This window comes from Helianthus annuus, chromosome 10, assembly GCF_002127325.2.
Source record: "Helianthus annuus cultivar XRQ/B chromosome 10, HanXRQr2.0-SUNRISE, whole genome shotgun sequence".
NCBI classification, from domain to species: domain Eukaryota; kingdom Viridiplantae; phylum Streptophyta; class Magnoliopsida; order Asterales; family Asteraceae; genus Helianthus; species Helianthus annuus.
The window spans coordinates 162,299,519-162,325,365 of record NC_035442.2 but is presented as its reverse complement, the minus strand read 5'-3'; the positions used below and the strand labels follow the sequence as shown (position 1 = coordinate 162,325,365).

The 25,847-nt window shown below is 35.5% G+C and overlaps 3 protein-coding genes across 3 annotated transcripts; 2 read left to right on the top strand and 1 right to left on the bottom strand.

The window, feature by feature from the left end:
* Positions 1 to 7,610: 7,610 nt before the first annotated feature.
* Positions 7,611 to 11,474, top strand: LOC110886282 (glutamine synthetase, chloroplastic). Its single transcript, XM_022134065.2, has 14 exons — positions 7,611 to 7,887; positions 8,712 to 8,965; positions 9,054 to 9,093; positions 9,213 to 9,316; positions 9,407 to 9,455; positions 9,532 to 9,638; positions 9,747 to 9,834; positions 9,944 to 10,072; positions 10,150 to 10,224; positions 10,339 to 10,392; positions 10,577 to 10,614; positions 10,721 to 10,880; positions 10,975 to 11,035; positions 11,129 to 11,474. The coding sequence occupies exons 2-14, from the start codon at positions 8,718 to 8,720 to the stop codon at positions 11,266 to 11,268; spliced, it is 1,293 nt and encodes a 430-aa protein (XP_021989757.1). The 5' UTR covers positions 7,611 to 7,887; positions 8,712 to 8,717; the 3' UTR covers positions 11,269 to 11,474.
* A 979-nt stretch (positions 11,475 to 12,453) lies between these two features.
* On the bottom strand, positions 12,454 to 13,026 carry LOC110886281. Its single transcript, XM_022134064.2, has one exon. The coding sequence runs from the start codon at positions 12,897 to 12,899 to the stop codon at positions 12,546 to 12,548; it is 354 nt and encodes a 117-aa protein (XP_021989756.1). The 5' UTR covers positions 12,900 to 13,026; the 3' UTR covers positions 12,454 to 12,545.
* Positions 13,027 to 22,888: 9,862 nt separating this feature from the next.
* LOC118482739 (protein FAR1-RELATED SEQUENCE 5-like) lies at positions 22,889 to 25,388 on the top strand. The gene is made up of 3 exons (XM_035978380.1): positions 22,889 to 23,270; positions 24,280 to 25,264; positions 25,379 to 25,388. The coding sequence occupies exons 1-3, from the start codon at positions 22,889 to 22,891 to the stop codon at positions 25,386 to 25,388; spliced, it is 1,377 nt and encodes a 458-aa protein (XP_035834273.1).
* Positions 25,389 to 25,847: the final 459 nt, after the last annotated feature.

Here is a 25,847-nt window from a genome sequence, read left to right as displayed (position 1 = left end):
GTGTTGGTAAGATACCGAGGTCGTCCAAGGACACAAGAGCTTTTAATACCGGTTTATCCTCAACGTCTAACCAAATAAAAAAGTGAGAAAAATGTTTTAAACTAAGAAAAATAAAAACTAACTAAATGCTGAAAAATAAAATAAAAACAGATAGACAAGATGAATCACTTGGATCCGACACGTGTATTAGTATAACCTTTGATTATTTTCGTACTTTTGCACTTGTTTAAGAGATTATCTTAGTTATTGTAGTAGGCCCCTCTTTTGAAGGCGACGTTACCCTCAACCCAGTAGTTTGAGTCAGCAAGGATACAATCCTAAAGGGTCGGATTATTGAAAGATAATGAATTAAGTTATTAATGCAAATTGTGGTAGGCCCCGCTTTTGGCGGTGACGTTACCCTCGGCTAAGTAGTCTGAGTCAGCAGGGATACAGTCCTAAATAGCCGGGTTATAGTATTAATCGTAGTTAACTTATGAGGGGGTCAAAGAGTTTGGATCCCCGCCATCCAATACCTATGGGCATTGAAGGAGATCCTACTAAATTTGACCCAGGTCCCGAGCAGGACCTCTAAACGCTGAACAAGGGCAAGACCCTTACCAAACCGTTCCCTTAACCCCCGACCAGGTAGCCAACATACCTCCATATAGACCGTGGAGATATGAATGGTGAAAATCTTTTATTTTATATAGACAGTAAAATAATGCCAAGACACCACGGACAAACGATAAGGAAAGATCACCTTCAACATAAGTAACTAGTTATTAAAGTCATTAATACAAAACCAAATAAAAAGTGCAAAAGATTAAAAATAAAAAGTATTATACTAAACACTTGTCTTCACCAAGTGATGTAAGAGACTTAGGCAAACATGGCCTTGATTGTCAAGAACTCTTACGATCAATCTTGGATCCCGAGACGACACACACACTCTACGATGGACAATGGATGATGGTGGTGGATGATGGTGTTATGGTGGTGGTAGGTGGTGGATGAAGTGTGAGAGAGGTGGTGTGCCAAGGGATGAGAGAGAATGAAGCCAAGCTCCTCTATTTATAGGCTGAACAGAAGGCTGGACACGGCCCCGTGCCCGTCTGACATTCTCTCTCTTCATTAATTGTAATTGCGAATTACAATTAATGCGCCTGCTGTACTTTCACCACGCCCCCGTGCCCACTGGACACGGCCCCGTGTTGGGCAATGGAAGCTTCTACTGGTTTGTCTTTTCTGCTGCTTCCTGGGCACGCCCCCGTGTTCGCTGGACACGGGGCGTGTTCAGACTCTGTTTCTTCTCCTTTGCCTTGGGAGGTGCCGTTGAGGGTCCGGGCAGTCTACTTTTGTTCCTTTTCTTGTATTTATGCTAGAATTAGTTGTCTTTTTGCTTCTTTTGTGATTTTGAGCTCATTTAATCCTGAAAATGCAAAAGGAAGACAAAAACACTATTTTTCCAACATTAGTACTTAAAAAGGGTTAGTTTTATGCATTAATTGATGTGATTTATATGTTGCATTTTACACACATCACTTCACTTTTTGAATCAACCTGTGGCTCCTATGATTTTGTGGAATCAGATTCATCACCAGAAGATAGCTCCTCTGATTTTGACCTATCAGAATCATCGCTAGAACTTCCACTAGACTTCTTAACAACCCATTTCTGGTTGTCAGATTTAGCTCTTTTCTTGTAAAATTTGTTTGAACATTCACCAGTTTCAAAAATTGAATTTTTGAACGGTTTGGTTCTATCAAGTGGTGGTTCAAACTCAATAACTTTGTTCTTCAGTTTACGAGATACTCCCTGTTTTGATTGTATTGCCTTAGAACACTCTCTGGCAATGTGTCCAACTGTGTTGCATTGGAAACAGATTCTCGTATCTTTCTTCTGCTCAGCCATCTTCTTCATTTCATCTTGCTTCTTTGCAAGGAACTCTTTGTTGGACTGTTTCCAAAATGGACTTTTCATTTCTTCTTCTGAGCTAGTTCCTGAAACAAATGTCATCTTTGATTTAAAATCTCGAACATATTTTTCATTTTTCTGTTTTTCTGTTGGAATAAATCCAAGACCTTTCTTTTTGAAATTACAGTTATGTTTTGATTTCTTTTGAAAATCTGAACCATAACTATAACCTTTTTTCTTGTTCAACCTTTGTTGAACTCTTGGGGTGTAAGATTTTGGATTACCATTAAGATTTAAATCTTTTATTTCAGAAATATTAATTTCTGTAAGTTTGAAAACCTTTTTGATCAATTAATTTTTGACACCTCTTATTGGAAATTCCTCATCAAAATATAATTTGTCTGAACCATTCAAAGTATAAGCTACTTTAAACGTTTCATCATTCAAATTAGATTTTGATAACAGAAATTCATTACTGTAAAACTCTTTTTCCCTGTTTTTCTGTTTGACTCGGAATGCTGGACTCAGACTTTGACTCTGACATCGACTCCGACTTTGACTCCGACTTTGACTCCTCAGTTTCATCGTTATCTAACACATGATCCACGACTTTCTTCATTAATTGAGATTGTTGATCAGTGTCGGACAATGTAAACACGACATCTATACTTTCTGGTAGATTGACTGAGGACTCTGACTCCCACTGTAAATTTGTTGCCTTTTGGAATCTTTCAGAATTTGGATTTCTAGACAAATATCCATTTTCTAGCGGGGGTGGACACTTGTTGTAACTAACACCTTGTTTCTTACCAGATGCTGTCTTTTCAGTGTCTTTCTTCTTTTTAGTCTTTTTCACTGGAGTCTTTTCTTCAATCTTTTCTTCTGAAACTTTCTTTTCTTCGGTTACATCATTGTCCTCAAATGCCTTCAAGCTTTCAGCCGTCGGATAAATCCTGTCAATGACATAAGACGAACATGAGTAACTTTTCAACAAACGATTAACTCTTTCAGTTTCAATCCTCTGAAGTTCCAGTTTTTGTTCAAGAGCAGCACACTTCTCGATATAATTGTTCACAACTTTTTGCTTGACCATGAACGCTCCTTGAGGTGTCTTCATCGCTGTTGCCTGCTCTTCACTTGTGTCATTATACATGTTCATTGCTTTGTTCAACACGTCATATGACTCTTTCAATCTGTTCATGTTGTTAAGCATTTCACTGTTTTTCTTTTTCAGAATTACACAAGTTTCACAGTTCACTTTCATTTCACTAGCATCAACTTTTTCATCAACTATGAACTTTGGAAATTCTTTTACTTTTCTTCTCACTACCGGTACATCTTCATCATCACTGCTGACCGGTATCTTTACCTTTTTCTTTTTCTGCTTAACTTTTTTCATCCTCGCTGTCACTTTCTGCCAACATCTTCAAATGATCTCTCATTTGTTTAGCATAGTACTCAGTACTATCATCATCACTTTCTTCTTCTATTCTGGCAACAAAAGCTTTGTGAACTGGAGCGTTGTCAGGAATATAATCATCCCAAGTAAAATTCTCCCAGTTAAACCCCTCGGGTAGCTTTTCATCATCTTGATCGATCACACAAGCTTTTCCATCAGCTGATATATATTCATCCCAGTTAAATGGTTTCTTTTCATTTTGATTAACCACACAAGCTCTCTTTCCAGAATCTTCAATCACATTTCTTCCATGTGCAGTTTGAGCTTGATGTTGATGTTGTTGAGAAGGTTGTTGAGCAACTTGATGGTAGATGGCTTTTCGGTAGTAATCATTGTTGTTGTTGAAAGGATTCTGAGCTCCACTTGCTTCGCGGTTGGTGCACTCCCTCTTGAAGTGACCTTTCTCCCTGCAACGAAAACAAGTGACTTTAGATTTGTCAAAACCCAAAGTAGAAACATTAGCCTCACGAAGATCATCTCTCCCTGTGATCTGCTTGAATTTTTCAGCTCTCCTTAACACGCTGGCCAAACACCATTTTATGTCCATTAGCTCCACCTCTTCAGCATCTATCTGGTCGTGTTCCTCCTTTGTAAGCATAGGATTCCCGATACGACCTGCAACAAAACTACTGTAAGATTCTCAAACCATTCCCAACAAAGACATTTGATTTTTAGCAACTTCATCTGAATAATCTTGATCATTCTCAAGATTTAATACAATATTGCATTGAAGTTTTCTCCCATTTTTTGTCGCTTAAATGTTTGGATCGAAAGATGGAAATGATGAGAAACTTGTTTTGCTGTTTGATCCTGTTGATGAACTTCCTGATGAACCTTTAGCATTGTATGCAGTTTCCATTTTTGGAGACATGTTGGTTGTTTTCTCATTCAACCCTGCTTTGTAGTACAACCCTATATCCTGTTCACCATCAAAATCTTTCATTCGAACAATCTTTCTTTGCTCCATCTCTTGAGCTTCCAACTTCTCAATGAATTTGCTCAAGGTTAACGTGCTAAATCCTTTCTTGTTCCTGAGCATCATCAAGTATGTGCTCCAAGTCTCATGAGGTAATGCATCTGCAAGCTTCTCTATCAGTTCTTCATTGTCTTTGTTGATACTGACTCTCCTCATGTTTACTAACAAATTACAGTATCTCTCTATAATCTGCTTTGTACTCTCATTCTTCAATCCACGAAACAAATCAAATTCCTTCTTCAAGAGTGATTTCTTGTTTTTGATCATTTCCTGACTACTAACAAACTTTGATCTAAGAGCTTTCCAGATAGAATAAGAACTTCCGTTATGCTGCAATAAGACCATAATATCCTCTTTCACAGCTTGTTGTAGCAGACTTAACATCATCTTCTCATTTTTGTATTTCTTTTTGTCATCTGCACTCATATCCTTGATTGCAACTTCCTCTTCATCGTCATTTAACGGTCTCACATACTTCGTCTCAACACACTCCCAAGCGTCTAGGTAATTAGCTTGTACCCAGTTTTCGAAACGACCTTCCCAACCCTTATATTCTTTAATGTTCATGAGCTTGGGCGGTTTTTGCATTGTTCCCGTTTCGTTTTCTAGCATCGTGTTCTGTGCAATAGTGATCGGGGTAACCGGTGTTGCGATGCATTGTAAAAATCTTCGTCCATTTTTCAAATTTCAAAAATTTCACAAAACAGCCTTGGTTCAAGCGAAATCAACAATTTAAGTGGGATCACCGTTTGGAGCGGAATCAACAAGTTCAACCTTTAACACTGATTTCGCTTGAATACACAAACTTTTCAAGCGAAATTACACGTTCGAGCGGAATAACTAGTGAGTTTCAAGCGGAATCCCAAAGAACTTTGGAGCGGAATCACAAAGTAACCAGGAGCGGAATCACAAAGTAACTAGGAGCGGAATCACGCAATAACTTTGGAGCACAATCACGAAGTATCCTGGAGCGGAATCACGATGACGTCATGTTTTACTCGAAAGTTTTCAAGCGGAATTAGCAAATTGCTCAGTTTTAGTTCGAATTAACTGCTGATACTTTTAAGGCTTTGTTAGATTACTATTCCGAGCACACTGTGCAAAAATCAGAACAATTCGATCAACTTTTCCCGGTCAATTTGCAAAGGACAGTGTAGAAGGTGTAGAAAAACAGAATTTTCGGCTGAATTGGCAAGAGCTCTTCCTCCTTAGCTCTGATACCACTTGTAGGATCGAATTCTGACCCAATTGAGTCTATCAGAAGAACTATTCCTGATTTGAACGGCGGAAACAGACAAATCATGTTCAATTCACCGAATATTCACTTTAAACTGTTGATTCTATTGATTGAATAACATTTACAATTGATTCAACACTTCGGCAGCACTTCGTGGCAAACCGGAAAACATTCACTACTGATTCCGCTCCAAGGATCCTATTTATAGGAGTGGAGGTTCCGCTTGAACAAGCATGTATTTCGAGCGGAATCAACATTACAAGTTTCGGGCGAAATCAGCTAATAAACATATGAGTGGAATCAGGATATAAACACACGAGCGGAATCAGGATCTAGTGATTTCGCTGGAAATGACAGAATGTCATTTCGAGCGGAATCAGCTCCAAAATATGTTTTCTCGATTCTCGTGCCCTGATCTAACCTATTCTAAACAAGACTCGATACAAGACGTAGACGATAGACGGATGCACCAACACCCTAAGGTCGCAGACAACGCTAGATAGCTCAAGCTCACCATCTCTAGTTCTGAGGAAAACTCGTCGCCTAAAGGTCCAATGCGGTAAAACCCGGTTAGAATCAGATTCAAACTTAGGACCTATAGCCTCAAACCTAAATCTTCACTTCCCCTCTAATACCAAATGAGCTACAACTAATAGACAAATGGAGTATGATATTGCTTCTCTTCTTATTTTTTTTTTATTTATTTATTTTTTTTTTTTTTGCAAATAAGCTCAAAATATACAAAGATGTTTTTATGGTATTTACGATTGCTTCTCCGGACAATTTAATGGATAATTTAAGAGCGTAATATGCCGTTTTTGACTAAAAAGAATTGAAGTTGTTAATTTAAAAGTATTTAGTTTTGGAAAACCATTGTAATATTAAACAATTATATTACAACTCTAATTAGAGTATATCATCTTCAACTATATTCATGGCATTTCCTCTTTTATTTCATCATCATCATATATATTCTCTTTTCATGTCAGTTAATAAAGGAAGTTATTCATTTCTTATGAGAATTTCAGGAATAATTAATTCATTTACCATAAAAAGTACGAGTAACTGATGTTTTTTACATGGTGTGGATACTACTTAATAATCAAAAGTTATTTCAAACGATTTTCATAATAAGTATTTACCATAAAACATACTAAAAACAATAGTTAAAATGCTAAATGGCAACAGTCATGCATATAAACGAGTATACAAAGATGATTTCTTTGTAAAAGCATACTGAAAACAACAGTCATGCATATTTATTCTTTTTAAAACTACAAAAAAGGGTAGATGAAAATTACAAAGGCGTTTGTAAAAAAGAAAGACTTTTATGATGATAAATTCTATACATAAATAAATAACCAAAATAACAAAAAAATCCACTCTACCGATACCGATTTTATACAGTTGAGATCGACAGGGCATCAATATTGCTAAGATATTATCTTAAATGTTATATGAGAAAACTTAAAATAATAAAATAAGGAAACAATAAAATAATAAATTACAGTAATAAAATAATAAAATAATGGAAACTTAAAAAACTATAGTATTATAAAAATCTTGTAACTACTGTTCATGACCAGTTACTATTAATATGTATAATACAAAACTAATTTTAGATAAAAGGTTACGAGGATCACACAAAAAAATAAATGTACATTTTTGTTTTAACTATGATACATTGCCCCAAATTTTTTTTTAATTTTTCTCAAACTCTTACTATATCTAAGATATAATATAAAAGCGAAACATGTGGTTTTTCACGATTATGTACTTAGGTTCTCTATCACAAGAGTAGTAACCATGTTTGGAAGCCCTTTCTCTCGTACCGCTCTCACAAGTCACAAAACCCACTGTCTCTACAGACGTCCGTGGAGATGGACTGTTGCGTTGGAAACTGCAACGTTTGTCGCCGTTCTTTTTCAGATCGGTGTCATTAACCCCACAAATATCCACAAACCTCTGATCACGAGTGATGTTAAACACGCTATTGTTTCACTAAATAAACGCCACCTATTCCATAATTCTAAAGTATCAGGAATCTTGTTGATAAATAATGTTAGGATGGCGATAAAACCTTATCCCATTGCCATTCATGATCGAGAGACCTTCTTTTGACAACTTTAAAATCGAATATCCTCCACCCAAAACTCACACCACCCCTATCTCATTAGCAAAGGCCAATCCACCCTTTTCCTTTTTTTCATTTATTTATAAATAACATTTTATATACCCATTTTACAACTTCCATTTTTCTCCCGCCACAAACCCACTTTCCGGCTACTTTTCCGGCCACCTTTCCGGCCACTTTCTCTGGTATGTTCCTCATCTCATCATACATTTCCAACCCATTGTTTATTTTCTGCTTAAACAAGACAATACAGTTGTAGATCTATTTTTTATTAATAATTCCTTGACATAACAATTCATACATTAATATTATTATTATTATTATTGTTACCTGCATCTGCCTTGTTTTGGCATGTTATGATGTGGAAAAGACCAAACTGCCCTTGTGTAGTTGCTAATGCAACATGTAAACTTGATGAAAAGTTGTTATATGATAAGTAGACTGCATCTTACTTTTGCCTTTTGGATCTTTTGGATCTGATACTTCTTTATGGTTACTAGAATATTTTTTTTTTTAAGTTAGATAAATTATGCAGAAAGGATGAGAAAAATAGGTCTTATATTAAATTAGATAAAGGTTAAGGAAATTAATCCCACAAATCTTGGATAAAGCTTATATAAAGTGAGTGAAAAAGTATATCATTTTTATAATTATATATGAATATAAAGCCTTAAAACACCTGATTTCATTAAATTTCGGTTGATTGTGGTGGTAGGGCCATAAAAAAAATATATATATATGCATACAAAGTGCTTATAATTTTTCTTTTGAATTTTTAACTTTTTTTTATGAAAGTCTAGATCTGCTAGTACAAAATGAGTGATTTTTTTTTTTTTTTTTTTTTATAATTATTATGTTAGTTTGGTTATAGATATCAATTAAAGAGATTAGGCACATGAAAATATGAAGTTAAAAATTGCATGATTTGCTTGCCATGGTCACAAGAACCAACATGGTTGACTTTGTATCTTCTATATTGACTTTGTTTTTGTGTTAATGATATGATTAGGTGAAAATGGCACAATGTTTGGCTCCGTCGGTGCAATGGCAGATGAGGTTAACAAAGAGTTCAATGGAACCAAGCTCTATGACCTCCAAAATGTGGAACTCTTTTTCTTTGAAGCAGAACAAGAAAGGCGCACTCAAAACGTCCACAAAGTTTAGAATATGCGCTTCGTCAAATGGAACCATTAACAGGATGGAAGACCTACTAAACCTTGATGTATCTCCTTACACTGATAAGATCATTGCTGAATACATTTGGTATATTCTCAACCCTTCATAGAAAAAAAGAAAATTCGTATTAATATACGTAAATACTTATATCCATGCTTTTTATATACCGAAACAGGATCGGAGGTTCTGGGACAGATGTGCGCAGTAAATCAAGGGTATATTGGCTTTTGATGCTCTGATTTTTTTTTCTTTTTTTTTTCTGATAATAATCATTAGACTATAGTTTTGTTAAAAGAAAAACGGATCATATGTTACTAAATCGTTTATTTTGTAGACAATCTCGAAACCTGTTGAGCATCCTTCTGAGCTTCCAAAGTGGAACTATGACGGATCAAGTACTGGACAAGCACCGGGAGAAGATAGTGAAGTTATCTTATAGTAAGTCTTATTTATTAAAAAAAAAAAAAAAAAAAAACTCATAAGTCTCATTTCATGTGAAGTAACCGTAGTTGAAATTTACTATTTCAGCCCGCAGGCGATCTTTAAGGATCCTTTCCGTGGCGGGAACAACATCTTGGTGAGTGTAATCTTGGTGAATTTAAGTAAAACGACGTTACAAATTAGATTAACTCTAATAGGTACCTTTTTGAAAGGTAATATGTGACACATACACACCACAAGGCGAGCCCATCCCTACAAACAAACGTGCTAAGGCTGCTGAGATCTTCAGTGACCCTAAAGTTGTAGCTCAAGTGCCGTGGTAGGTTTTTCGGGTGATCTTTTTCATGCACTCAAACTCTTAAAGATAAAAATTTTTTCACGATATTAAGACACACCTATTACTTTGTTCAACGAAATTTGAGTATAGGTTTGGAATTGAGCAAGAGTACACTTTGCTTCAGCCAAATGTGAACTGGCCTTTGGGTTGGCCAACAGGCGGATACCCTGGTCCACAGGTACTATTCGTCATCCTTTTCGTAAACTTGTACATTACACGTAAACGAGATTACTATTCGAAACAACCGTTATTATTTTAATTTATTTCATTTATAAAAAAAAATACAGGGACCATACTACTGCGGTGCTGGAGCAGATAAGTCTTTCGGAAGAGACATATCAGATGCACATTACAAGGCTTGCCTGTATGCTGGAATTAACATCAGTGGAACCAACGGAGAAGTTATGCCCGGACAGGTTTTTTTCCAACTTATTCTCCTAAATGTTTAATAAATTATAAACATAAATATTATACCAGCAATCATTATTTACAGTGGGAATTCCAAGTTGGTCCTAGTGTGGGAATTGAAGCTGGAGACCATATCTGGTGTGCGAGATACCTCCTTGAGGTAAATCATCTACATCGATCATTATTCTTAACTATACAATATTTCTTTAGTCGTTCTGTTCTAATCCGAAGCTAATCCAGCTTTTTTTAATGATATAACTTATGGTTTTAACAGAGAATTACTGAGCAAGCCGGTGTTGTCCTAACACTTGACCCTAAACCGATTGAGGTAAGATAAGTCTTGCTTGATTGCTATTTTTCTTTTCAGTTTTCCATAGTTTCAACCCTTTCATATATTATTAGTTTGGTGAATTCGAGTTACAAAAACATAAATTTTTTCAATTAATTATATTTAACTGCACAAATTCCATCTAATATTTAACTGCACAAATTTTTCTGGTTTGCATTGATAGGGAGACTGGAATGGTGCAGGATGCCACACTAACTACAGGTATTTGCTTTCTTATACTAATTATTAGCATTAAAAATTAAAACTAATATTTCCATGTTTTTCAACCTTTATTACTTTTAAATTTATTTTATAAACAATTTTGTAGTACAAAAGCCATGAGAGAAGATGGTGGATTTGAGGTGATTAAAAAGGCGATTTTGAACCTTTCACTTCGCCACACGGAGCACATCAGTGCTTATGGAGAAGGAAACGAGAGAAGGTTGACCGGGAAACACGAAACCGCCAGCATCAACCAGTTTTCATGGGTATATACAAAACACTTTCTACTAAATTCTATAAAAAAGTCAAGATATCATAAGTTTTTCTCAACTTATATATTTGCATTCTACCAACTTTCAGGGAGTTGCTAATCGTGGTTGCTCAATCCGTGTGGGGCGTGATACTGAGGCCGCTGGCAAAGGTATTGAATTCTATTTTCCTTTTAAATCATTTCTAACATTCATAGCAAACACATTTATTCTGATTTTTGATGGTTAATTTTGATTATGTGTAGGTTACTTGGAAGACAGGCGTCCGGCATCAAACATGGACCCATACACCGTGACTGGATTACTTGCGGAAACCACCATCCTGTGGGAGCCTAGTCTTGAGGCTGAAGCACTTGCTGCCCAGAAGTTGGCATTGAACGTGTAGACTCACGTCAACTCATGATCTTCGAAAGCTCGGTGTTCTGTTTCTAGTTTGATTTCTTCAACATCTTTGTAAATAAAGGTCCCCAAAAGTCATACCTGATTCATGTTCGACACTATTTTTAGCAATTGGGTGCTTTTTTTACAAATGATTATTGGACTGTTTATGCACATCTTGATGTGTGCTTGGTCCAAACTGAGTCAACTTTACTCTCTTCTTGAATTGTAGAAAACACCTTCAGAATTCGGGGTTTCTTTTATCTTTATATGAATATCGAGCATAACTGTAATATAGGCATACTGCCCTTGCTTCTTCTTCTTCTCCCCCTCCCGAGACCCACTACGGTCACCATCTCCGGCCAACCCCATCTCGTCACAGTTGATTTTTTATTAAGTAAAAGAATTGGTTACACGGATGGATGGCCTCTGTGGTATGCCTATATTACAGCTATGTCAGTTTTATTAAAAAAGTTATGCGTTTGGCTCTCATTGTTTTAACGGTGCATAAAATATTTCAACGTTCATCATCGATAGATATAGACTTTAACCTATCAACGTTTGACATCGAATCATGGATGGCACTAGGCATCTCAATTCCTCTTTAAGGTTTCGAAACCCAAACAAAACAAAACACACAATATGTAATCATATCCCATATATGTTCAATATATAAAACTAGGGGTGTAAATCAGTCGGACCGAGCCCGAGCTGCTCGAACTCAACTCGTCATGTTTTTACGAAGCTCGAGCTCGGCTCGGTTCGAGTCTACTTATTTGAGCTCGAGCTATTTTTAGAACAATCTTAAACAAGCTAAAATCTCGGCTCAAGCTCGCTTCAATATCGCTTAAACGAGCCAAAGCTCGGCTCACCAGCGTTATTAGTTTAAATCATATGGGCCTAAGTTGAAACTGACTGGGCCTTTTAGGATTGAGTTATAATCATTATTATTATTATTATTGTTATTATATATAAAAAAAAACTAGAATTTTGTTTGAGCTTGTTTAGGCTATTTCAGGCTCGATCTCGATAACTAAACGAGCTGTATTTCAGGCTAGAGCTCGAGCTTGGAGACTCGGGTCATTCGATCTTTTAACCGAGCTGATCCCGAGTAGCTCTCGAGCCTCTAGGCTTGTTTACACCCCTACCCACGGTAAATAATTTAAAAAAAAATTCAAACACCATCAGTCCATCACAACTGCAAAAACTTATATCTTATTACTGTAATCAGAATCCACAGATTTCATACACATACATACATATATATATACATATCGAAATTGATTATCCATAAACAACATGAAGATACTTATCTTTGATCCATCTAAAGCTCTTTCTAAACGACCCTTTAAGTTTTCCTTCAACAGCGTACGCTTTATATCCAGCAACCCTCTTCTTCCTCTGAAACTCAGGATCACTAAACCTCCACGATTTCGAAGCAGATCCATTTGTGGACTTCACTTTCTTCAATTTGAAATCATTGGCGACAACAATATCCATATTGGGTTGGTGGGGTTTGTAGGAAGAAGCATAGTTAACACTGTAAGATCTGAAATCGGTGATTTTGGGGTAATTGTATGTATCTAACTGCATGTCTCTATCGGTGTAATTGTATGATTCTGATCGGTAGTTCGCCATGGATGGATGGATAGTTTGGAATTGGGAATTGGGAATTGGAAGGTCTTTAATGGAGGCTGGGCTGGGAGGCTGTTTCAACGCCAGCACATATTAGTTCACACAACTCAGCATTTGAATTTTGAAATAATCAAGTGGCTTTGAAAATAAATAAAGAAAGGTTGAATGAATGAATGAATAAATATCTTCTTTTTTAAGAATATAAGTCGTACGTCATTGCCTTCACGTAGGATAAAAGACCGTTAGTTGAATTAACGATGGTTTGATGCACGTGGGAAGTTAATTACGGTAGAGCATTATTGACGAGGTCAACTAGCGCCAACACCGAAGTTGAGGAAACCACAAACCCACAACAAAACAAAACAATTAGAGAATTACATCTCGAATATTTAAGTTACTCGACCTCTCTCCCATGTTATACTTTAGGTAGTGTTCGTTTTATAGAATGAAATGGAATCTTGAGATGCCAGATAAACACACCCCCTCCTAGCGAGCTCGACTTTGGCAGCCACCCGACCTTACAAAACCCTCCGAGCAAAATAATTCAATTTAAGGGGAACCCAATTGTTCCATAAGTCCCCCTAATTTGACACATCTCGCCTAGAATTGACCTTCACTTGGGCCAGATGACTAAGCCTAAGAGCATTCACATCCAATCCATTAAATTCTGTGTGTAAAGTTTTTATAATATAAAGAGTATAAAAAGTGGTTGTGAGTGAAGGAGAGAGAAAATGTTACTGTTCATCTGTATATTTGGGGGGACACTGTTCACCCCCTATAATTTTTTAATATATTTTGAAAGTGCTTGTGAGTAGAGGGGAGATAAAAGGTAATGATAAAGGTATAAAAAATATTATTTAATTGAAAAGGAGAGAGAAAATGTAGTGTTTATTAGTGTAATTTAGGGTGAAAATATGGTGGAATGGATGTGAATGCTCTAAAAGCTGATTTGATCTTGAAACCTGCTTAGACATATGGTCATGCACCGTGGCCTTTTATTCCCAGCGATCATAAATAACGTCGGGTACCAAACCCGAATCGGCTCCTTGAAAAGCCAATTATCAATCCAAGACATAATCCTTTTTCCAATCACCCACTATACCTCAGACATTTTTCTTGATGGACAAGTCCGTATTGACAAAGTCTTTCTTGATACCCCTATATCCTTCCACACCCAGGACACCTACTACTAAGAGGAACATAATTAAAAGTCTTAAGCTTCTCATAGATAGACTTCATCACCTTAACCCATAACGAGTCTGGGTCATTCTCGAAATTTCCACCACCGTTTGGCAAGGAACACCATATTGACATTGTGAATGTGTAACACCTCGTAAAATCATGTCCAATGATGTAAAGACACGTGTCCTAAAACCTAATTAAGTCAAAAGTTGACTACGGAGGACTAAAGTTGCCAAACAGTGAAAAGATGTATGTGGAGGGACTAAAAGTGTCAACATGCAAAACCTATGCTCTGAATGGCCTTTTACGGTCTTCTTATTCGTTAATGAGCAACAAGTTGGTCGTACGAAACTGTTTGCGAAATAAATCAAAAGTTTATGAATTAAAGGCGTTAAAAGCGTCAACATGTTTAATTATACCTCTGAGTGGCCTTTTAACAAACCCGGAGCTTAACGGTATTTTGTCATATTCCCAAGAATACTTGAAACCTAACTTGAGGGGCCAAGAGTGCAAAACATAAAAGTTATTTGAGTTATAAAGGTACAGGGACTGAACTTGCCAACATTTAAACAAGTTTGGCTGAAATTGGGTTACCTCGCGGGTCGCGCTAGACCCTTCTCTCTCTGGTGTGTGGCGCGAGCGAGACCAAAATCAGAATCAGCTTGCCAGCTGCTGAAATGTTTCTTACTCACCACAGATACCACCCTATACTCACAAACTCAATAGCATGGTCTCCATTGCTGGTTTTTAAAACCTCTAAGACACCTGTGATGATCTCTGGAGCTCCCTAAACACTTGGCATCATCCAAGATCATCCAAAAACACTATAAATAGGAGTGTTCTTCATTCATTTTTCCTTGCACCTTTCAAATTCACTCTCATCTTGCTTTCTTGAAGATTCCAGCTTATAGGAGACCCCACTTGAGTTCAAAGTCAAGCTAGGACCTTGTGTAAATGTTCTTAGCCTCTGCTTTTAAGTTTATAGGCTTTTAAAAGCCGAAAGTCAAACCATTATGGTCCAGCCATTGTTCGGGGCGAACATGACTACGTGATCGTAATTAGGTAGGTTTTAATCCCTCAAAAGGGCACCTCCTAGTAATCACGTTTGCTTGGTCAATTGTCGGGTCAAAGTTATTAATTTAAAAAGTCAAACGGGTCAGTTTTTAAAATAATTCATATACGATAATGTAGATGTTATAAAATATGTTTTATCACTTTAATAACTTGGTAAATATTATTAGAACACGTGTAAACATGTTCAACCCGACAATTCAAGGTTTAGAGTCGGTTCGTAACCGAAAGTCGCGAAGTTTGACTTCTACTTTGACTTTAAGTTCTGACCCGAATTAGTATAGTTTCTTTCTGTTTTAAGGTTCCTTTGTGACCATATTATATAGTATTATAACCCTCTAAGGTTATAATACATGGTCATATAGTAATCTGAGTTATTTGTAATATTCCGTTATTATGCTTAAATGTTGACTAATATGCCCTTTTGCTTAAAAATAAGGTTTTGATTATAAAAGAACATGAAAATGACGTATGTACTGATTAGTAAACATATTTAGCATATTTTATGCTAATATTCTGGTCATAAACTGAGTTGCATAATTAATCGTAAATTAAGCTTTTAAAAGGACTAAAATGCCCTTTTACATGTAAATTGGGTTTTAAACATAATTTTAACATAAAACTCATTACCTACTGATGTAATATCATATTTAAGATTATTTGGGATGTCAAGTCAGATTGCATACTGAGTTTATGCAAATGTTCTTGCATAATGTTATTAAATGTCGATAATGCCCTTTTAACACTTAAAATGGGTTTTAAACATGACATGCATACAAAACTTTTAATTACTTATTTGTTATGACAAATAAAATATTTTGACTATCAAAGCTGGTCATAACCTCAAAATTTTTTAATCATCGAAATTATCGTCATTTAACGACTTTTACGTTATTTAGGTGCATAGTATGGTTTTAAGCCATACTTAGCACCCAAGGCTTGTTACCTACTGATTTTACAAAACCATTTTAAATATTTTACAGTAGGTATAAGTCATGAACTCATAATTCCAAATAAGTCCTTAAAACTATGTGTGAAATGACCAAAATGCCCCCACGATGCATAGTTTGGCCATAAAGCATAAACCACGCATATATTTGATATCTTACTGATATTATGTCATAAATTAAATATTTTTACAGAATGTTTATGACCAAAACTTCAGTTTACTTGTAACCTCCTTTTATAAGTCATTAAATGACCAAAATGCCCTTATGAGGCTTAATTCGGTTTTAAAACCTTTCTGGGCATACATGTTGATATCTTACTGATATCATAACATATTTTAAGCATAATAACATATGGAACTTGTATATGACTCATCCGGTTACCCGTTAATGCTTATACGCGTTCGGTTCAACTTATGTGACTAGTTTGCATAAATTAACAGAAACATGTTTAACCTTATCATTTAAACTTCAAATTCCAGAATGTATTTTGTTTACCCACACTATACAAGTCTTCGTACTTGTTGGGTCAAAATCAATGTCGTAGAAGGCGCTAGGCACTAGTCAGGCGGTGGGGTACCGCCTAGGGATTAATCGGATTGGGTTTTTTATGTATAATTTTATAATTTATATATAAAAGCCATTAGTATTATACTTTTTGTCTACAAAATTGGAAGTTTAGGGACCAAGTGTAAATTAGTGAAAATAGAGAGGGGTTAAATATTAAAACACCCAAACATTATTAAACCTAATCCTACCATCGTTCTTCATACGCCGTCTCCCCTGTTCATTGTTCATCAGACCTCCGATGAATGTTGCAGTCCTGTCAGAGAAGACAACTCAAGGTCCCGTCATTCCGACATTGGCGATGGACGATGGTCGGATTTGTAACTGTCGGTCATTGATTTAGGTAAGTTTCTTTAGAATCTTGACTGCTGAATAAATTAGGGTTATAACTTATAGCGTGTAACCCTTTAAAACCATGGATCAGATCTTAAAATCGGCTTAAATGAGTAAAAATTCCAGGTCCGATTAGTCTGATTTCACCCGATTAACTCCGACTAGGTCCGCCTTGGTCCGATTTTAACTGGCTTTGACCAGGACCGATTTTTTGGCCGATTTGCTAATTTTTAGGCGAAAAGTAACCGATTAGCGCCTAGGCGCCGATTAATCAGCTGCCCAGAACGCCTTCTGCAACATTGGTCAAAATAACATTCCATTCCGATCATCGCTTAATCTAGCGTATCGTACAGTATTTTGTTCTTTAGGCTAGCCGGTCTAAGTCTATGACTTAAATAAGACTCGTTATTAATCTAATTGGTTAATAATACCATCATTCTAGACCAGGAGCCCCGGTAAAAGCTATCTACACGTGTCTAAGTGATTTATATGACTGAGTTGTTAATTCTTGCTTATAAAATCAAGTTATAACTCAGGTAAATACTTTTAACTTATTTTCCCTTATACAGGCTTGGGATATGGTAAATTATTACCGCTTGGTCGGGTATGGGATCACTTAGCCAGATTGTGGCTATCAAATCTGCATAACCCGTTTAAACCTGTTTTGTTTGATAACTTAAACATTGGGGGTTAACACGACCGTGTACTGGATATTCTCGGCTCATTTAATTGCAAGTGGCCACGACCTATGCACGGGGTGTAGGCATACACCCGACAGATGCAAAATGCTAAAATATAATTTACCCACAAGGTTGGGGATAACTCATTTGTGGGTTTATAAAAGTGGTGTGCCGTTTAATCATGTCTCGGTTTCTATACTGGGCCCCATATCTATTGACAAACATGTAAAACTGTGTACAAGATTAAAATTCTTAATTGTCCTAAGTTATAAAAGATTTTTCGTGCCTTGTGCACCTAAACCAATTTTTGAAACATTTTCAAATGTGCCAATTAATTGTATTTACCAGTGTAAACTGACGTATTTTCAAAAGACTAAGTGACAGGTACTAAACGCAATAGGCCGGGAGCTGGTTGGTGTCAAATAGAGGATCTTGCAAATCCTTAGGATGCCTTAACGTCTGATAAACATTATTTTGTATATTTATTAGATCCGCCTGTGGATCCGTTTCTACAACCGTCTGTATAATTATTATTTTGAACTTTGAATATTTGGTCTGTAATAGTAATTTCATTCCAAGCCTTCCGCTGTGCTATATCTATGTTTAATTGTCTATGATAATATCAACTACGCCACGATACTCCCCACCGGGTCTACCGGGTTATGTTGGAAATATCGGGGTGTAACAGAATGTCACCACCCACCTCAATTTTTGGCGCCACAATTTTATCCCAATCAACCCATTTGATTTTTCCTTTTCCCTCCTTTGTTTCCCCAAACAAAATTTCTCCTTAATCCTTCAAGAGTGTTCACTATCTTGACCAAGGCTTTAAACAATGAAAGATAATAACTTGGGAAACCACCCAACATTTCTTTAGCCGAAGTAATCCTCCCGGCGAAAGAGAGACAACTAACTTTCCATATAAAGAGCTTAGAATTAAACATGTCTACCACATGTTTCTAATATTTAATCCTTTTCTTGTTGGCACCAATAGAGAATCCTAAAAACTCGAATGGAAGCTTCCTGCCACGATAAATAGTTGCGAAGCCGCCATGTCCTCAACAATCTCCGCCTCAACCCCACCCCATAAATGCTATATTTGCATTAGTTAACTATGAGCCTTAAATAAAGGTAAAAACATCGAAGTATACCATTTTTTCAAAAATATCACATCATTGGCATACCATAGATGAGATTTGATGGGGCCACCATTAGAGAGGTCTACGCCTTGGAACAACCCCGATCTAATGGTTTTCGACATAATCATATCTAAAGCTTCCAAAGCAAAATAAATAAGAATGCAGAGAAAGGGTTCCCTTTGTGCAACCTTCTAAAAATAGGAAATTCCAAGGTGGGGGAACCATTCACTAATACTGATGTCCTCCCATACCTCAAACAAGTCCCAATCCATTTCCTTCATAAAAACGGGAATCTCTTGTGTTTAAGATTGGAAAACAAGAAATCCTTATTCACCAAGTTATAAGCCTTTTCAAAATCAATTTAACCAACAAAGCACTTAATAAATCCCAAAAATAACAAAATTATTGCTAACTTTGTTTTAACATGTGAATACACGTGCTATATTTATGTTTATAAATTCGTATTAATTCACAGGTTCGTCCAACCAAACTATAAACCCACCATGTTTATATCCTTTAAATTCCATTCCATTTATAACTAAACAAGAAAATAACATCTAATTCCATTTGTGGTTCATTTCTCTTCATGTATCAAACACTCTGATAGTACCTATTTTGATATTAGCATTCCGCCCTATACGTGAATGCAAAGCAGTATCTTATGCGAAGTCTAATATTTGTTAGATCCAATTTGTTAGGTACCCAATTTATTCATCTATAAAAATAATAATAACTATGATAACAAAAACAATAAAAAGATATTTCTTGTTGGTAAAAAATGATTACGAAATAAAAAATAAAAAACAACAACAATAATAATAATGTTTGTCGAAAATGCGTAAAAAATAAAGAAAAGAATCTATTTTTATGACATATATTGTGACAAAAAAAATGTGTAAGAAAAGCGTCGGACAATTCTGACCAAACTCCAATTAAGTATATTTTTAAGTAAGGGGCTGTTTGGCAACTTCTGAATGGTTAAGTGCTGAACCAATAAAAGGTCTGAACCATTAAGTGTTGAAGAAATAAGAGGTCTGAACCATTAAGAGCCGGTATAATGGTTAACCATTCAGAGGCAAATGCCTGACCAATTTAGATAAGAGGTCTTAACCATTCAGACTATGTATAATGCTTAACCATTCAGAGGTAAATGTCTGAACCATTCAGACATCTGCTCGCGAAACAAACAGTCTGAACCATTAAGTGTTGAACTAGTAAGAGGTCTGAACCATTAAGAGCCTCATTAAAAGGTAAACAAACAGCCCCTAATATTGTTAGAAGTGTGTAGGAAATAACTAATTTGTTATTTGTTTATCAATAGTGATAGAAAAAATAATGACCATAATAAAAACAATAAAAATATATATTTAGTAAAGCGGTTGAAAATGCGTAAGAAAACAAAAAGATAAAAATCATATTTATTTCTAATTACATAAGAGATATTTAATTTCTTATATCTATTATATATTTATCAAGAATGATAATAATCACAATATTAAAAACACCAATGAATATATTTAATAATGGCGTCAAAAGTGCGTAGGAAACTAAAAAAATAAAAATATAATTATAATAATAAATTTTTTCTTCTAAAAAGCATAGGAAATAATTAATTTATTACTAAATCATCAACAATAATAATAATAAAACGCATAATTGTAGGTTAGTGATTTCAGACCGAAACCGTGATTAGTGAGTGATTAAGTTCAAGACGGGAGAGATTAGAGACAAACAAACAATTTCTTTGTATTAATCCGGTTGTATAACATTACAAAACGGCCCGATTACAAGATAACCGAACAATATCAAAGGAGTATACATTCGGAGAGAGACCAAGTGGTGATCTCTCCCCCAAACACTAAAACCTCATCTCAAACTCTCTGAGAACTCTCTCTCACTCTCTCACCTTTGCAAATGAACAAGGGGTTGGTATTTATACCCACACCCACTTGTCTTGCAAACACACACGGTCAAACACATAATCCTCTCGTTTGACCACTTTAAACGAGCGGGTCAATACACATTCGTTTGACCGTTTCACTAACTATTACATAATCATCATAAAATAATTCTAATCTATTCGAACAACATCAGACACAAAAACTGCACCAACAACAATAACAAAAAGAAAATAAATATACTTATTGTTTGTAAGAATGATAATGTTGCTTGTCGAAAATGCATAAGAAAATAAGAAAACAAAAAACAAATAATATTAATATTTGTTGGAAATGCGTTGGAAAGCAAAAGAATAAAAATGAATAAGATAATATTAAACTTATATTATGGTTAATTACTAATACAAGATATAAAATTAAACATATATTAATAATAATTAATAAAAATAAAAAAATAATATTGTTCTTTGGAAATGCATAGGAAAAAAATATAGTTAATTACATAGTTGGGTATTAAGAGTTTAAAGTAACAAGTTTAGGTTTTCTCAGTTTTGTAAGAAGTTTGGGTACTAACGTAAACTTCTGTTAAGCTTTTTGTTAAGCTCAAGGGTATTAAAGTAATTTCTAATTTATTAAGATAGTTAATTAGTTGGAGGACCATTTATGTTATTTTTAAAAATAATTAAAATACATAAATGCTATAAAAAAAAAAAAAAAACTTAATACCCTATAGCTCTCTTTTCTAAACAAAACACTCTGATAATGCCACAAGATTCAATTGCAGTTCAGTGAAGAACTAAAAATTCTTCGACAAGAGGATTGAATATGTGAGTGGAATCATATTTATTGGTTTGTCTTGTTTCGATTTGTTGCTTTGACTTGTTTCGAATCGGTTGCAAGAGGGCTGCGGTGCGAATGCAAGAGAACCAATGAGTTGCAAAAGAAAGTCAAATGCACAGAGCTTTCGTTTCACATGCAACTCAAATTGAAAAGGTTTGAAAAAATAATTGTTGCTATCTTGTCTTTATCCGGTAAATATTTATAACAGAAGATGTTATATAAAATCTAAAACGAACACCCAAACAATGATTTTGGGTATGGATGAGGGGTAACAACTAACAGGGAGAAAGGAAGAAAATCAGAAATGATGGAGGTAGTTTTTAACATCAAAGAGAATTTAAATCAACTTTAATGATACTTAATAATTAATATTACAGAAATGGTCACTTTAGTTAAAAAGGGCAATTTAGTCAATTTATAGAAAACTAGCCGAAAATTTAACAGAAGTTACTTTACCCAAACATGTTACAAAATTTAAAGTTAGCACTTAAACCTAACCTTGTTACTTTTAAGAAACCATAAGAACTAACGGTGTAATTAATTCGGACAAATATATACATTGGAAAAATATATACATTGTTTGTCTTTAGTCAGAAATGCACAACAAACTTCCAACATAATTTTCTGTCAAAAATTTGTTGAAAGTTTTTTCGAAAATACGTAGGAAATATTTCCCACGAGCTTTTTCCACAAGGTTTTTGTCGGAAATGCCTGATTTATACACATTTTTGACGGATAATTACGTAGGAAACATCAGGGTTTTCTGGTAGTCAATATATTTAAATTTGGGTAATGGGGGGAGGGAAGGGGGGGGGTATATAATACCATATGGCTCTCACTATCTGCACACCGAGTTTGCCTATCTGCACACTTAGGGTTTACATACGCTGCGTATTGACCAATACGCAGCGTATAGGGTTACCTAAATACGCAGCGTATTGACCTCTACGCAGCGTATGTAAGGGGTAGGTACACAACCAGACAGTCAAACCTAGTACCATGTCAAATCAGTCTGACATACGCTGCATAGAGACCTATACGCTGCGTATACTGCTAACCCTATACGCTGCGTAGAGGTCTCTACGTAGCATATGTCAGACTGATTTGACAATGATACGATGTTGTCCAGGCACGTGAATAAAGCAATACGGGGAGTAGAGATCAATACGCTGCCTATTTGAGTAAATTTAAAAGTCTATTTAGCTCTGCTTTCTTTTCATCATTCGCACGCACAAGCACTTCTTCTATTCTTCTGTGTTTCATAGTCTTCTTCAGTAGAGAATTTACACCCCAAACCAAAATCATTTGTTCTGTTTTTTGTTCAATCTTATTAAAATGTCATCATTTTGGAACGATAATTATTTTGGTAATCGCTATTCTAACGACACATGGGGAGCAAATGCTACCAATGAGGAAGAGGAGGAGGTTGTGTCTGAAGTCCCTGTTGATAAAAAACCACAGTTGCCAGATTTGAACAAGACTCCCACTCCACCTGTTGATGAACCAAATTACCCGGCACATCAAGTGTATCAAGATTACGGATACGAGTATGAATCTCCGTACATGCAGCAAAGTGGATACGGTGCTGAGAATGCACCTGTTGATGTACCATATTACCTGACGCAGCAATCGTATCCGGGTTACGGGGTATACGGGGATGAAGGTGGATACGGAAGTTACAGTGGATACGGCGGTGAAGGTGGATACGGGGGTGAAGGTGGTTGCAGTGGATACGGGGGTGAAGGTGGATACATTGGATACGAAGAACATGGTGGATACGGAAGTTACAGTGGATACGGAGGCTACGGTGGATACGAAGAACATGGTGGATATGGTTATGAGCCCCGTAACACATCACTTTATGAACCATCTACCCCGGGAAATCCGTTTCAAATAAATGAGGTATCACATTAAAATAATTACTATTATTATTGTTCAGTTAAGTATGCTAACGGAGTTAGTGTTTAAAGAAGAAATCTTTATATAAAAGTTAACCTGGTTAAACCATTCAGTTAAAATAGTTTCAATAATGACCATATTAGTCCCTTAAGTGTGAGTTGTTGTTGTTATTATTATTATTATTATTATTATTATTATTATTATTATTATTACTATTATTATTAGAGTTATTATTATTATTATTATTAGAGTTATTATTATTATTATTATTAGAATTATTATTATTATTATTATTATTATTATTAGAGTTATTATTATTATTATTATTATTAGAGTTATTATTATTATTATTATTATTATTATTATTATTATTATTAGAGTTATTAGTATTATTATTATTATTAGAGTTATTATTATTATTAACGTAACTTATTATTATTATTATTATTATTATTATTATTATTATTATTATTAGAGTTATTATTATTATTATTATTAGAATTAGAGTTATTATTATTATTATTATTATTATTAGAGTTATTATTATTATTATTATTATTATTATTATTATTATTATTAGAGTTATTATTATTATTATTAGAGTTATTATTATTATTATTATTATTATTATTATTATTATTATTATTATTATTATTATTAGAGTTATTATTATTATTATTAGAGTTATTATTATTATTATTATTAGAGTTATTATTATTATTATTATTATTATTAGAGTTATTATTATTATTATTATTATTATTATTATTAACGTAACTTTTTTTAGCGTTTCATGTCTCTAACTGATTTGAAGAATTGGGTACAAGAAATGGGAAAGGAGTATGGTTACGTAATTGTTACCCGCCGATCTAAAAATATTGGCGGTACTACTGGGATGGTATGGCTTGTGTGCGACCGTAGTGGTGAGCACCGTAGTAAAGCAACAGTTAGGAAAGCTGGTAGCAAAAAAATCGGTTGCCCATTTTCATTACTCGCCATACGGGACGTGACGAATGACACGTGGGAGTTAAAAGTGGACTGTGCGAACCATAACCACGAACCTACGACGAGTCTGTTGGGCCACGCTTTTGTGCGAAGATTTACTAAAGCCGAATACAAGCTAGTGGAGCAGCTAACTGCTCAAAACATGGAGCCACGTATCATATTTCAAACCCTAAGAAAGCAGTTCCCCGACAGCCTGCACGTTCAGAAAGACGTGCAAAATGCGGTACAAAAAATTAGAGCGACAATAATGGACGGAAAGAATCCTATTCAGGCACTGGAAAGCCTGCTGCATGACCGCCGATTCATTTACGACACCCGACAGGATCCCAAAACAGATGTCGTAACAGAGATTTTCTTTGTTCATCCTTATTCAATCACTATGTGGCGTGCATTCCCGCACGTGATGTTGATCGACGCGACCTACAAAACAAACCTCTACAACATGCCATTTGTCCAGGTTGTGGGTATGACGTCGACTGGGAAGTCTTTTTGTATCGCACATGCCGTTATTTGTAAAGAACGAAGGGGTAACTACGTGTGGGTGCTTGAGCGGATCAAGTCAATATTGCATGAATGTATGATGCCGCGTGTGATAGTCACGGATAGGGAGCTTGCCCTAATTAACGCGTGTTCTAAAGTATTCCCGAACGCAACCAGGCTTCTATGCCACTTTCACATCCAACAAAATATAGCTAGACAGTGCAAGAAAGGGTTCGATAAAGAAGATTGGGGGAAATTTATGTCGTACTGGCGGAGATTGTACGAATCTTCATCAGAGCCCATGTACAAGTACAACTTGGAGAAAATGTATAACTGACTCGTGGTTGCCAACCGAGAAAGTAAGTGTTCCTTCAACAAACGACTCACCCAATCTATTATATTTTACACACGCTTTTACATTTCATTATCTTATTTTTGCAGGTGTCTATGATTACGTCTACGAAAACTGGCTCAAAGACTATAAAGAAATGTTCGTTTATGCGTGGACCGATAAGTGTCGCAACTTTGGTCAGCGCACCACCAACAGAGTTGAGAGCCAGCACGCAAATTTAAAAAGATAAATTACGTGCGGGAGTTCACTGGAGCGAATAGCAAGATGCATCATTGATATAGTTGAAACTCAGTACGATGAAATACAAAAAAGTTTCACTGAGAGCATCGAAAAAATGATGAACCACCACAGACACCGAATGTTGGACAACCTACGTGGAAAGGTTTCCCATGAAGCACTTGATTTGCTGGCAAAAGAGCTACTGAGGAAGATGGAGGTGTTGCGGAAACTTAACGCATCATGTGGTTGCCATATGTGGCTTAGCAATGGATTGCCGTGTGCTTGTAGGCTGGAAAACTACAAATGTACAGGTAAAAAATATTAAAACTACAAACCTTT

Excerpts from the sequence above, each read along its gene's own strand:
- LOC110886282 (XM_022134065.2), top strand. The coding sequence starts at position 8,718 with ATGGCACAATGTTTGGCTCCGTCGGTGCAATGGCAGATGAGGTTAACA. Across the intron at positions 9,639-9,746 it reads GTTGTAGCTCAAGTGCCGTG|GTTTGGAATTGAGCAAGAGT; the intron begins GTAGGTTTTTCG and ends ATTTGAGTATAG. Across the intron at positions 10,393-10,576 it reads TTGACCCTAAACCGATTGAG|GGAGACTGGAATGGTGCAGG; the intron begins GTAAGATAAGTC and ends TTGCATTGATAG.
- LOC110886281 (XM_022134064.2), bottom strand. The coding sequence starts at position 12,899 with ATGGCGAACTACCGATCAGAATCATACAATTACACCGATAGAGACATG.
- LOC118482739 (XM_035978380.1), top strand. The coding sequence starts at position 22,889 with ATGTCATCATTTTGGAACGATAATTATTTTGGTAATCGCTATTCTAAC. Across the intron at positions 23,271-24,279 it reads AGGTGGATACGGGGGTGAAG|AAATGGGAAAGGAGTATGGT; the intron begins GTGGTTGCAGTG and ends ATTGGGTACAAG.